The 13,639-nt window shown below is 42.3% G+C and overlaps 1 protein-coding gene across 2 annotated transcripts in view; it reads left to right on the top strand.

Moving 5' to 3' along the window:
- The window catches only part of LOC114664504 (heparan sulfate glucosamine 3-O-sulfotransferase 3B1-like), a 75,225-nt gene extending 65,004 nt beyond the window's left edge, over positions 1-10,221 (top strand). Inside the window, exons 2-3 of one of the 2 annotated variants that reach the window (XR_007933447.1) lie at positions 3,510-7,153; positions 8,433-10,221. Coding sequence is in view for 1 of the 2 variants with exons in the window: in XM_028818632.2 (XP_028674465.1) it covers positions 3,510-4,128 (619 nt within the window). In the remaining variant the exon portion in view is untranslated. Of the gene's footprint in view, positions 1-3,509; positions 7,287-8,432 lie in introns of those variants that run through there. The other variant, XM_028818632.2, reaches the window with a different exon arrangement.
- The last annotated feature ends 3,418 nt before the right edge of the window (positions 10,222-13,639 follow it).

The raw sequence follows: 13,639 nt of genomic DNA, 5'->3' as shown, positions 1-13,639 counted from the left end.
TGTGTTGCATGTCAGTCATCTAGGCAAGTAAATACTACACCATACAAACCGAGCAACCTGTAGTAAGAGGCGGGGCTAAAGACAGGGGTGTGGTGAAGGGAATTTGGAAGGTGGGGCTAATAGAAGACAAAACCAAGGAGAGGGGAAAGAGGCGGGGAATGGGTGTGGCCAAGGGCAAGACATAAAGAAAGTGAGTTCAGGCAATGGAGTGATGATTCTATATGCCAGTTTTGCTTCTCGACATGCTGAGGAAGCCGGCAGTGCCACATGTGAAAGGAAACCCTTGTGACAACCCCACATAGAATGTGACCCAGCAGAGAATTGAACCCTGGCACAAGGGCACCCAGTGCTTCAAATCCAGTCAGATCTGAAAAGCGATGGGAGTGAGATTTCTTGTCTGTTAATAGGTAGTGCTGTTTTTTTTTTTTTTTTTTTCCACAAGTGGACAGGGTGTCACTGACCCAAGGAAGTCAGCTCATTTTCCTTCCTCTGAATGCCATCAAAGAGCGGCTTTCAAAAAGGATGGCACTCACTGAAGGGACTGGTACAGACATCTCACGTTTCCTTTCATATCCAATCAAATAGTTTCTATAGTAGCTTATTCTGGTAAAACACAGAAAGACAACTGAGAAGAAAAGCCTCGCCGGCGGAGAGCAGCGGCTAGTCGAGATGCCGCCAACACACAATCTGTCTTCTGTAAGTGAGCTGCCTAGCAGACGGGAGGTGGGAGGCAGGCTCCATGGACGAACTGCCTCAGAATAGCTGTGGCACACCCACTCCTACATCTGATTGTGTGTGGCAACCAATGAAAGGCGCTCCTGTGCTTTTCCCGTTTCCTCCAGACAGCAGCATTGTTGTCTTCAGGCCGTTAGTGCTTAAACCGCCGAGAAAAGTGGGATCACGGAGACAGCTCAAAACTGTTCATTCTCCAGCAGCACTTGAGGATTTGACAAGCTGGTGAGAATTAAATTAGGATGGAGTGAGATTTGGTGGATGGGTTGGCACTCTTGCCTGAGAACTGGGTTCAAATTCTGGTGTTTGTGAAGTGTAGCTAACGGCAATCAGGGGATTGAGAACATGGAGAGATGGATGGATGGATGGATGGATGGTGGTGCAGCTCCCTCACACGTCTAGGGACTTAAGGCTGGTCACTTACTGTCAGATGTGAAGCTCAAGTCTTCATTACTTTTCTTTTCTGGCCTTCCAGCACATAAGCCTTATTGGTTTGTCTAAATTGTGTCTGTGTGTTCCCTCCAGACCTGCTCAAGAAGATGCAATGGATTTCTTTGATACTTCACTAACCTTTAATGGAATAGTAAATGCAGTGGTTTGGCTTATGAAATTTGGTAGTCGAGTCGTAGCATCCCTACCTCTGATCAGGCAGAGCCCACTTAACACTTGTGTTTGGTGTCCAGCTTTAGGCACTCAGAAATGGACAAAGGTACTGGCCTGGAATAGCCTCGCCTAACTGGTGGATTAGCTGGCTGCAGTCAGGCGACTGGATTAGTCTGAATCATCCGGCCACCCAGAAACTTCAGCATCTCTCATCAGAGAGGAGAATTGGGCCAGTTAGCTATGGGAGACGTGTTCAGCCTCATAAAGAGAAAGAAATTAATATGAAACACGTGAAGTTCGAAAGTGAAGTGGAGAAACTGACAGGAACTAAAGCTGAGCAACACGGCCAAGGCAGCATCTACCTCAGCATGTTAGCCGTGGCGCAGGTCACACCCTGTAACGGGCCTCAAAAGTAAGGAGGTCATCCGCTGCGTTATCATCCATTCGTCCATCCAAAACCACTTGAGACCCTGACCCTAGTGCATTTATTCTTGAATTAACTTTCTGAATCTGCTTTATACAATAGTGGGTCATGGCAGGCTGGGGCCTATCTGGGCACCATTGGGCATAAGACAGGAATCAACACAGAATGGAGTGCAAGTCCATCGCAGAGTCCACTCACAAAGTCACCCAAACAGAGTCAGTTTAGAGTCACCAGGTAACCAAACACCCCAGAGAGTCTTCTTCTTTCGTCTTTGACTTTCACGTTTATAATTTTGTCAACTGGCTATAATTCATCGATTAATTAAGGGACGGATAGTGCTGGTTTCCATTTATGTTTCTACCTTTTTCTCTGTGCGTTTTAACAAATTTGCACTTGTATGTGCACCAGTTCCGTATTTAGTATCATGCCTTTCATATCTATCTATCTATCTATCTATCTATCTATCTATCTATCTATCTATCTATCTATCTATCTATCTATCTATCTATCTATCTATCTATCTATCTATCTATCTATCTATCTATCTATCTGTTATATAGTACATTTCATATCTATCTATCTATCTATCTATCTATCTATCTATCTATCTATCTATCTATCTATCTATCTATCTATCTATCTATCTATCTATCTATCTATCTGTTATATAGTACATTTCATATCTATCTATCTATCTATCTATCTATCTATCTATCTATCTATCTATCTATCTATCTATCTATCTATCTATCTATCTATCATGAAATTCATATTTATTTATCTATGCTATTCTGCCTACTATACTAAAATAAAAATCTATCTATCTATCTATCTATCTATCTATCTATCTATCTATCTATCTATCTATCTATCTATCTATCTATCTATCTATCTATCTATCTATCTATCTATCTATCCTGCCTACTATGCTAAAATTAATATCTATCTATCTATCTATCTATCTATCTATCTATCTATCTATCTATCTATCTATCTATCTATCTATCTATCTATCTATCTGTTATATAGTACATTTCATATCTATCTATCTATCTATCTATCTATCTATCTATCTATCTATCTATCTATCTATCTATCTATCTATCTATCTATCTATCTATCTATCTATCTATCTATCTATCCTGCCTACTATGCTAAAATTAATATCTATCTATCTATCTATCTATCTATCTATCTATCTATCTATCTATCTATCTATCTATCTATCTATCTATCTATCTATCTATCTATCTATCTATCTATCTATCTATCTATCTATCTATCTATAATTGCAGTATTCAAATGTTTTATTGCATAAAATATGTATGAATTGTATGCATGTACCTATCTATTATGTACTACTTTTCACATCTATCCCCCACAATAACACACGTGACACCCCTCAGTTAGTCCGTATTTGACAAGTGTATGTTTCACTGGGTGGAGATGACATAAAGTTTTATCAGGTAACATCACAGAAGAGAATGAATGCATAAAAAATATCATACTGATTTGTAAAGAAATACTCTGACATTGAATTTTTCAAAACATGGTAAATGTATTAAATGAAAATAGAAACTGCAAAGTGAAATCAAAAGGCAACAAAAGCAGCTCTGTTCATCTTTTAAATGCACCAAGTAAGCCATTAACTGTTGAAATGTAGGAAAATGGAGGCGTCTTTGTTGTGTTCAGGTTCTCCTTATTTTGTTGCCCTGCTTTTATAACCCCTCTCTCATCTCTTTTCTTTAAGGGACCTGATGCCCAAAACCTTGGAAGGCCAGATCACCATGGAGAAGACCCCCAGCTATTTTGTGACAAGGGAAGCTCCGGCACGAATCTATGCAATGTCTCGGGACACCAAAGTGATCGTGGTGGTCCGAGACCCTGTCACCAGGGCCATTTCAGACTACACACAGACTTTATCCAAAAAGCCTGACATTCCTTCCTTCGAGAGCCTGACTTTTAAAAACAGGACTACGGGCCTCATTGACACGTCATGGAGCGCCATCCAGATTGGCATCTATGCCAAGCACCTGGAGAACTGGCTCCAGTATTTCCCCATGGGGCAGATCCTTTTTGTGAGTGGGGAACGGCTAATTAGTGACCCAGCCGGAGAGTTGGGGAAGGTCCAGGATTTCCTGGGTCTCAAGAGGATCATCACAGACAAGCATTTCTATTTCAACCAGACCAAGGGGTTCCCATGCTTGAAGAAAGCGGAGGGCAGCAGCAAGCCCCACTGCCTGGGCAAAACAAAGGGCAGGACTCATCCGAACATCGACCGCGAGGTGGTGCAGCGGCTGCGGGACTTCTACAGGCCTTTCAACATGAAGTTTTATCAAATGACCGGCCATAATTTCGGATGGGATTGAATCTCCGGTTTGTCTACTTTAGAGACTTGTGAAGTTATTTCTATATATGTAAAATGTACAGAAATTTATTTTATAATAATTTATTTTTAATTTCTAAGCAATTAATTCACTAAGCTGCCTAACTGCATTGTAACCTTTAGCCCACATCCTGTTTTAACATTCCTCTAGGTCAATTCACAGGGAGGCGTGGGGGTCGTGGTTGGGGGTCGGGGGGGATAATTTTTGATATTCTTCAGATTCCTGCCAAATAAAGGTGCTTTCAAAGTAGGAAAAAAATAAATTAGACATAACACAAAAAAATATATATATACACACTTCAAAAACTACGACTTGAAATAAGAGAAATCTGCTATAGCTCGAATCCACATCATTTTGCATCACAGCTCAGACAGACGCCCATCAATAAAAATGTCCTCCATGTTACTTTTTGAAAAAAGTATGTTTACATTAGATTTTAATAGTTCTGAATTAATAAAAAAAAAGAATGAAAAAGCACAATTTTTTTGTGTTACGGGTATACAGCATTCACATACTGCGATTCTGAATGCATTAGCAATTCTGAAGGTATCTGAAGATAGATAAAAAACAAAATCTCTTAATTTATTTATTTTTATTAACATATCTTGCTGGAAATAAGTCTTTTTGCAAGGGTGTGTTACAGCTAAACCAAAAGGTGAAAGATTATTCAGTATACAGGCCTCCTCTATCGCGTCCCCCCCCCTCTTGCGCGTCTTCTTTGGATGAGGGATGAGGCGGATATGCAACGAAACAGGGTAACCTGGGCTGCTCCTCGATCGAACCGTCTCATTGGCGATTTAAAAGACAATACATGAACGATAAGCCTCACCGGGGGGGGATAAAAAATTAAAGACAACTGCAGATGGCGTGAGTTGCGAGCATCTTAAAATCTCATCAAGCAGCTTATCTGTCCATCCATAGATCATCCGACCCACTTATACCGTTAAAGGGTTATGGGGAGCCAGACACGATTCTAGCAACACTGGCCACAAGGTGAGACCAACCCTAGATGGGGGTTACAGAACATTCGCTCACGCCAAACCCGTTGAGCTAACGTTCACCATGTTTATGATCACTCGAGTAAACCCGTGTGGACCGTCTGCAACCGAAATCCAACAGCACTGTGCCAGCCATACCTCCCATATGCAGTAGGAAGATGGTGGCCAGTTCACCCCAATGGCCGACAACTCTGCTTCATTATTAATACACTGGTGGGGAATGCACTGTTGTTCTCAAAGTAAGATCGACAGAGTAAAGAATGGACTCCCTACCTTAGACAGAAACAAAAAGTGGACTCTTAAAGCAACTGTAAGATACATAGCATTAATAGTTAGAGCTGTCCCCCGCTTCGGAAGACCACGTTGACTTGAAAGTGAGACGCTGAGCGTGGTCGCCATATCCTTAATTTGTGGAGTTTTGTTTACACATTTTTTGCTCATGAACGGGTGAACTAACTAAACTCTAACAGCAGCTAATTATGTGCTAAAACTATTAGTTACACCCCCCCCTTCCCCATATAACATCATCCCATCTTTGAAGGAAAGTTGCAGCTAAGTTTACGATAAAAAATGCAATAGATAAAACGATTAGCTACCCTCCATCGTAAGCCCCTTAGTGTAATCCCACCCTGACATCAACTGGCACCAAGACAGGATGAAAGCCCAGTTACTACCCAACCCCTTCCTGAGGTGTCAATGCCTCATCAAATCATCTCCTGAATAGTGACGAGCGATAACAGGGAAGTTTTGATTCTCATACGGTTTCCTAAAACCGACGCTAAAATTCATTTTGCCGGCGATTTTACAATTGCGAAACGCGAAATTCACTACAAAGTGTTTCTGGTGGGTTTCAAAGGTTTCCTGGGGTTGAAAATGAGGACTGCTGCTCCCTAAACACTCATTCAAACGTCCAGGTTTACCTGTGGTTTGTTCTCCCTTGCACGCCCCCGTAGTCGATCCTACTTGTGCCTCTCGTTCAAATCACGTTGGACGTGACAGAGACGTAGCGCGTATCTTCCTCACGTAGTTACATCGAAACCCACCCTGCTGTGTTTTCTCACTATCTCCCGTTCCTTCGAGATTAATTTCCGTCTCCGGTGAATCTTTAGTATTACGATTGGCCAGCTATGGTGTGCATCTTCTTACCAGTACAGTCCATGAAGCATGCATGATGGCTCAACAAAATGTTTATATGTGACAGGTAATGAATCCAGTCAGTGATTGTTATTTTCCACTAGGGGTCTTTACTTAAGTACGAAATGATAAAGCAGGCAGAAACTGAATACCTTTTTTCTAGTATCATCGTTAAGAATTTCGCTAGAAGCGAAACGTCCCCTGTTGTGGATATTTTAGTACGAAGCGAAATAACGAGATTTCAATTTTGTTTATCACTGCCCCCACACAATTCACCTCACATTAGGCAATGAAAACGAGTCACTAACCTGCAAAAAATGAATGGCCCCCGTAATATGGCCCAACTTTTACAGGAAGCATTTCAAAAATTTTAATACCAAGAGAAACACCAAGTTGCGCTGTGAATTTAATTCCATTCAAGTCGTTTTTCTCATCACTAATCCAGAACAATTCACCTTACACGAGCCAATGAAAATGAGTCACTAACGTGCAAGAAACGAATGACCCCCTCATGTGGCCAGCATCAACAGCATGACGTCACTGAAAGTGAAACGTCCCTTGTTTCGAAGATTCGAATTTGAAGCGAAACTCCGAGATACGCTGTGAATTCAGTTTCGTTCAAGTTGTTTCGCTCATCACTACTTCTGAACAAGTCACCTTACATAAGGCAACGAGTCACTAAGAAGTAAGAAACGAATGACCCCCTTAATGTGGTTAGTGTCAACGGCACAAATTTTGCAGGAAGCGAAACATCCCTTGTTTCTAAATATTTAATACGAAATTAAATAACTACTTCTGAACCAATTCGCTTTATGTAAGGGTATGAAAGCAAGTCACTAACAATCAAGTAACGAATGACCCCCTAATGAGGTTAGGTGTCAATGGCAGAAATTTTGCAGCAAGCAAAATGTCCCTTGTTTAGAAAATTTTGGTATGAAGCGAAACACGGAGTTATGCTGCAAATTCAGTTTATCTCAAGTCGTTTCACTCATCATTACTCCTACCACACGAGGCAATGAAAACGAGTCACTAACATGCAAGAGACGAATGACCCCCTAATGTGGCTGGTGTCAACAGCACCAATTTCGCAGAAAGCAAAACATCTGTCGCTTTGAAAATTTTAAATACACAGCGAAACACCGAGTAATGCCGTGAATTTAATTTTATTCAAGTCGTTTCGCTCACCACTATTCCTGAACAATTCACGTTACACAAGGCAAAGAAAATGAGTCAATAACATGCAAGAAACCAATGACCCCCTACTAACGTGAATTCAATTTTGTTCAAATCGTTTTGTTCATCACTGCTCCTGAATGATTCACCTCATGTAAACGTATGAAAACGAGTCACTAACATGCAAGTAATGAACGACCCTTAATGAGGTTAGTGTCAACAGCACAAATTTCGCAGGAAGCAAAATGTCCCTTGTTTAGAAAATTTTGGTACGAAGCGAAACAACGCGTTACGCTGCAAATTCAATTCCTATCAAGCTGTTTCGCTCATCAGTCCTCCTGAACAATTCACCTTACTGTACATAAGGCTACAAAAACGAGTCACTAACATACAAAAAAAAAAAAATGAATGACCCCCCCCCCCCTCCCCCATATGGGGCTAAGCGTCAACTGCAGAAATTTCGCAAAAAGCAAAACATCTGTTGTTTTTTCGAAGATTTGAATCCAAAGCGAAACACCGAGTTACGCCGTGAATTCAATTCCGTTCGAGTCCGTTCGTTTCAGTGCCTTGAGTAAGGTGAATTACTCAGGAGTGGCGATGAGAGAAGGCATTGAAAACGAGTCTCAAACCTGCAGGAGACGAATGACCTCCTAATGTGGCTGGTGTCAACAGCACTAATTTCGCAGAAAACAAAACGTCTGTTGCTTTGAAAATTTTAAATACACAGCAAAACACCGAGTAATGCCGTGAATTTAATTTCATTCAAGTCATTTCGCTCACCACTATTCCTGAACAATTCAGTTTCACAAGGCAAAGAAAACGAGTCAATAACATGCAAGAAAACAATGACCCCCTACTAACGTGAATTCAATTTTGTTCAAATCGTTTTGTTCATCACTGCTCCTGAATGATTCACCTCATGTAAACCTATGAAAACGAGTCACTAACATGCAAGTAATGAACGACCCTTAATGAGGTTAGTGTCAACGGCACAAATTTCGCAGGAAGCAAAATGTCCCTTGTTTAGAAAATTTTGGTACGAAGCGAAACAACGCGTTACGCTGCAAATTCAATTCCTATCAAGCTGTTTCGCTCATCATTCCTCCTGAACAATTCACCTTACTGTACATAAGGCTACAAAAACGAGTCACTAACATACAAAAAAAAAATGAATGACCCCCCCCCTCCCCCTCCCCCATATGGGGCTAAGCGTCAACGGCAGAAATTTCGCAGAAAGCAAAACATCTGTTGTTTTTTCGAAGATTTGAATCCAAAGCGAAACACCGAGTTACGCCGTGAATTCAATTCCGTTCGAGTCCGTTCGTTTCAGTGCCTTGAGTAAGGTGAATTACTCAGGAGTGGCGATGAGAGAAGGCATTGAAAACGAGTCTCAAACCTGCAGGAGACGAATGACCCCCTAATGTGCTCCGGTGGTATCACCTGATTAATGTGACCTTTGGATCATTCTTAATGGATAGCCAATCATATCTCATATCACAGTCCATTCTCCAGAAGCTACCGTGCATGATCCCACTTTGAGAAGTCTCGTCAGCAAATTAGCACCCCTCAATCGTAAAATCCGCCCTACTTGAAGACTTGAATATCACATTTTGTTTTTGTTGTTTTTCTTCTTTGTGTGTCACGTAGCGTTGTCCATGTGTTTACTAACATCTAAACAACCGTCCATCCATTCTCCTAACCCTCTTTGTCCCGTTACACAATTCCAGGTACTCATTTTTTTCCGTATTTTTTTATCGTTTCTATTAATCCCAGTTAGCAAAGAATTGAGAAACAAGAGTGCCTCCCCCTAATTGATAAACTCACGATAGATCTTCAGGATGTTGCCATTGCCAAATCAAAACCCCCAAATCATTTTCTGTTCTCCAAATGGTGTTATATGCAATAAGGGTAATTAAAGAAAACTGCACTTCTCGTCCATTTTCTGCATCCTGAGCTATTCTGGAGCTCAGCTTGCATGGTGGTGGGTTTGTTATAGTGGCTCTCAGTATGAGTGCTGGCGAATAGGCGGTCCCAACATTCACTTCAAAATAAGAGTCGAAGTGGACTTCATTCAAGAGACTGGACTGCCTGCAGGAGTCACCATCTGTTAGAGTTGCAGCTGTTAAACAATGCAATTTCCAGTTAGGTTGACCCTAAAGCAAGCTGCAAGCAAGATGGTGTGGAGGTTGAGGGAGGCACGTTACTTTTAAAAAATATATTTTTTGAGTTTTCTGTTATGTTTTGAAAAACTTTGTGCCTGGAGCGTCCCAACTTTATCCGCTTTTTTTTTTTTGTTGTTGTTTTTGATAAAATCCGGAGAACTGAAACATCTGAAGGAAAGCCATCAGTATCTGGAGTAGTACAGGGGGCGCACCTCCTCAATAGTCGCTGCCCCCATATCACTTTTGAAGTTTCAAAATGGGGGCCTGTGTGGTGTTCTTCAAAGCTCAGTATTCCATTTTTTCATATGTGGTTAAATCTCTTCCTTTGTTCAATTATGGTTGAGTTTTATTCAACCCGCTCAGCAGAGGTACACACCTTCATGATTCTCTTTTTCCTCCCACATGTAATAAAGGTACTTAGGATAGCAAATCTGTATAAAGGATATGGAAATGTAAAATCAAGTATTTTGTGTTATATGTACAACAAGAAAAAAAAATAATTTTACACGGTGAAAAAAAAAAACAAAATGTTTCTAGAGAATTAAATACTGAACATTTATTCTATTTCTTTGTATTGAAGAAATAAATGAAGCATATATTTTACCAAACCCTGTTGTCCTATGTGTTCAAACGTTTTTGTCAGACAGCAACAGAAAAGCAAGATGCAGACACTCGGGTACAGGAAGTCCCTCAGATGATGGTACGAGGAGACAATGGAGCATCAGATGAGGTCTGATAGACACCATCACCATCATAGGTCTGAGGGGTGGTCTTGTAATCCAGAATTTCCTTCTGGTGGGCAGGGTGAGCAGATGTTGGCACGAGGAGACAATGGAACATCAGATGAGGCCTGATAGACACTATCACCATCATAGCTCCGCATGGTGTTCTTGTAATGCAGAATTTCCTTCTGGTGGCCAGGGTGAGCAGATGTTGGCACCAGAAGACAACAGAACATCAGGCAAGGTCTGATAGATGCCATCACCATCATAGTTCTGAAAGGTGTTCTTGTAATGCAGAATATCCTTCTGGTGAGCAGGGTGAGCAGATGTTGGCATGAGGAGACAATGGTACATCAGATGAGGCCTGATAGACACTATCACCGTCATAGTTCGAAATGGTGTTCTTGTAATGCAGAATTTCCTTCTGGTGGCCAATGTGAGCAGATGTTGGCACCAGGAGACAACAGAACATCAGATGAGGCCTGATAGACACCATCACTGTCATCGGTCTGAGTGGTGGTCTTGTAATGCAGAATATCCTTCTGGTGAGCAGTGGGTGCAGATGTTGGCAAGAGGAGACAATGGAACATCAGATGAGGTCTGAAAGACACCATCATCATCATCATAGTTCTGAATGGTGTTCTTGTAATCCAGAATTTCCTTCTGGTGGGGCAGGGTGAGCAGATGTTGGCACGAGGGGACAATGGAACATCAGATGAGGTCTGATAGACACCATCACCGTCATAGTTCTGAATGGTGTTCTTGTAATCCAGAATTTCCTTCTGGTGAGCAGGGTGAGAAGATGTTGGCATGAGGAGACAATGAAACATCAGACAAGGTCTGATAGACACCATCACCGTCATGAGTCTGAATGGTCGTCTTGTAATCCATAATTTCCTTTGGATGAGCCCCTGGTAGGCAAGAAATTCAAACAGAGGCCGCGCATGCCAGCCAGAACAAAGAGAAGATGCCAAGTGAGAGGTGGAGACCTGTGGGTAAAGCAACAAAAAGAAACCAGCAAGGTACCTCACAGAATAGAGACCGAGGATCATTACGAGTCTGACAGAGCTCCTTTTCGGGCTGGGCCTTTGTTGTTTTAATTTAGGCATAACAGTGGGAGAAGCACAGACACTTAAATTAAGGAGGTTGTCTTCAGATCTAATAACTCACTAATTGAGTCTGAGGGGCAGCTCCTCTTCTTGGCGCCTTGGTTTGTTACAATGTTCTACACAGGTAGAGAAAAGAATGTGAAATTGTAATTAGATTCGATTAAATTAATTTTATTAAACCCATTTAGGTGCAAACAGCAGCAGAAACATAAAAACAAGAATAGAGACTCAGGACGGATAATATGGCCGATTGATCAATCAATCAATAAAAATACATTTAATGAGTACAGCAGGTGGAAACATTGAATTGCTGGATAGCAGTAGGCAGAAAAGACCCCTAGAGGTGCTTCTTAGCACACCGTGGTGGAATGAGCCTGAAGCTTAAAGAGAGCGCCTCCTGGAGGGGATGTTCACGGTGGCATCCAATTCAGTCACATTTCTCTTTACCACAACAGTTTCCAGTGTGTCCAGTGTTGGCACTGTGATGGCACAGGCTTTCCTGTGAAGCTTATTCAGACCTTGTGCTTCTTTTGAGCTCAAGTTGCTTCCCCAGGGAACTGCAGCGCAGACATCACACTGGCTACTATGGACTGGTAGAACATCTTCAGCAGCTTGCTGCACACATCAAATGACCTGAGTATCCTTAGGAAGTCCATTCTGCTGTGGCCCTTCTTGTGTTGTCAGTCCAGACCAGTTTGTTGTTCTTGCAGTTCTACACCACTTCCATGGCCTTCCCCTGAGTGGTGATTGGTCTCAGGGGCTCCTTGGCAGGCCTGAAGTCCACCACCAGCTTTTTTGTCTTGCTGATGTTGAGTTGCAGGTTGTTGTCCCTACACCACAAGATGACGTCCTCCACAACCTTCCTGCTCTCTGACTCACCTCTATTATTAATGTGGCCTATGATGGATGAGTCATCTGAGAATTTCTGTACATGGCAAGCACTGGTGTTGTACTGGGAGTAAAGAAGATAAATGAGAAGGAAGACAGGGTAATTCCCTAGGGTGATCCAGTGTTACTTACCATCATTTCTGACACACAGTCCCTCAACCTCACAAACTGGTGTATTTTGGTCAGGTAGTCCCTGATCCAGGTGATTGTGGGGGCATCAAGACACACACCCTTGAGCTTTTTCCTCAGTAAGTGAGCCAGTATGGTGTTAAAAGCACCGGAAAAAATCAAAGAACATGACCCTGACGGTGGTACCCAAGTGTGAGTAGGCTCTGTGGAGCATGGAGACGAGAGCATCATCCATACCAATATGTGCCTGCAGGGGATCCAGATGTTCTGAAAAGAGGGGGTCATGCCTGTTTTAGGACCAGCCTCTCCAAGGTCTCCATGATGTGATAAGTAAGAACTTCTGGTCTGAACTCCATGGTGTCACAAAAACCAGAAACAAGAGTCATAGAAAGGTTTGGGGCAGCCAACCATATAATATTCCATGGCTGCAAATGGGTAAATTGATAGCTTTGATGTGCACAGATCAGGGTCCAAGATTGAACTGATGAGTTAGTTGAACATGGCGACTTTAAAGGCCAGAAAGAAAAGTGAATCATCAAGAGCAGAAGCAGAAAGGTCCTCTTCCATAAGCTTGGACCTGGACGTGACATCATCAAAAGGGCCACAACCAGAAGGCTCTTCGTCCATGGCTTCTTTACCGGAAGTGATGTCATCTAAGGGGGCGGAACCAGAAATGACATCATTAAAGTCAGAACCGGACATGACACTCTCAGGACCAGAACCAAAAGTAACATCATCAGGATCAGGTGGAATTTCCCACAAACGGTCTGCAGGAAAGTGAGAAAAAGAGTCAGCGCACTCCACCAGCCCCTGGTCTAGCATGGAACTACTCTCATTTAGACCCTTTAGCTGCCCCCCGTGCACACGTGTGTGTGACAATGGGATCACTGGAATGCCCCCCCTTTGGCACTGGGACCACACAGGAGGTTTTTCCCACATCTGGGGACCCTTCTGCAAATGCAGAACTTACAATGATGTGTCTCTTGGCCATAGGTGGTCCATGTTCAGTTTCTTCAGGGATGCCTGTGTTTTTTTTTTTTTAATTTTGGTGTTAGACTCAGAGTGGTCCTCAATTTCAAGTACTTAGTGGAGCTGCATGGAAGGAGATGTGGAACTTTAAGGGGTCGCACTGGAGTGTTGCCGAGGAAAATGAGAGCAGTTTTGGCTGCGGAACAACC

Source organism: Erpetoichthys calabaricus, chromosome 14 (genome assembly GCF_900747795.2).
Source record: "Erpetoichthys calabaricus chromosome 14, fErpCal1.3, whole genome shotgun sequence".
In the NCBI taxonomy this organism is placed as follows: domain Eukaryota; kingdom Metazoa; phylum Chordata; class Cladistia; order Polypteriformes; family Polypteridae; genus Erpetoichthys; species Erpetoichthys calabaricus.
The sequence above is the reverse complement of the archived record's forward strand: the minus strand, read 5'-3'. Positions and strand labels throughout refer to the sequence as shown.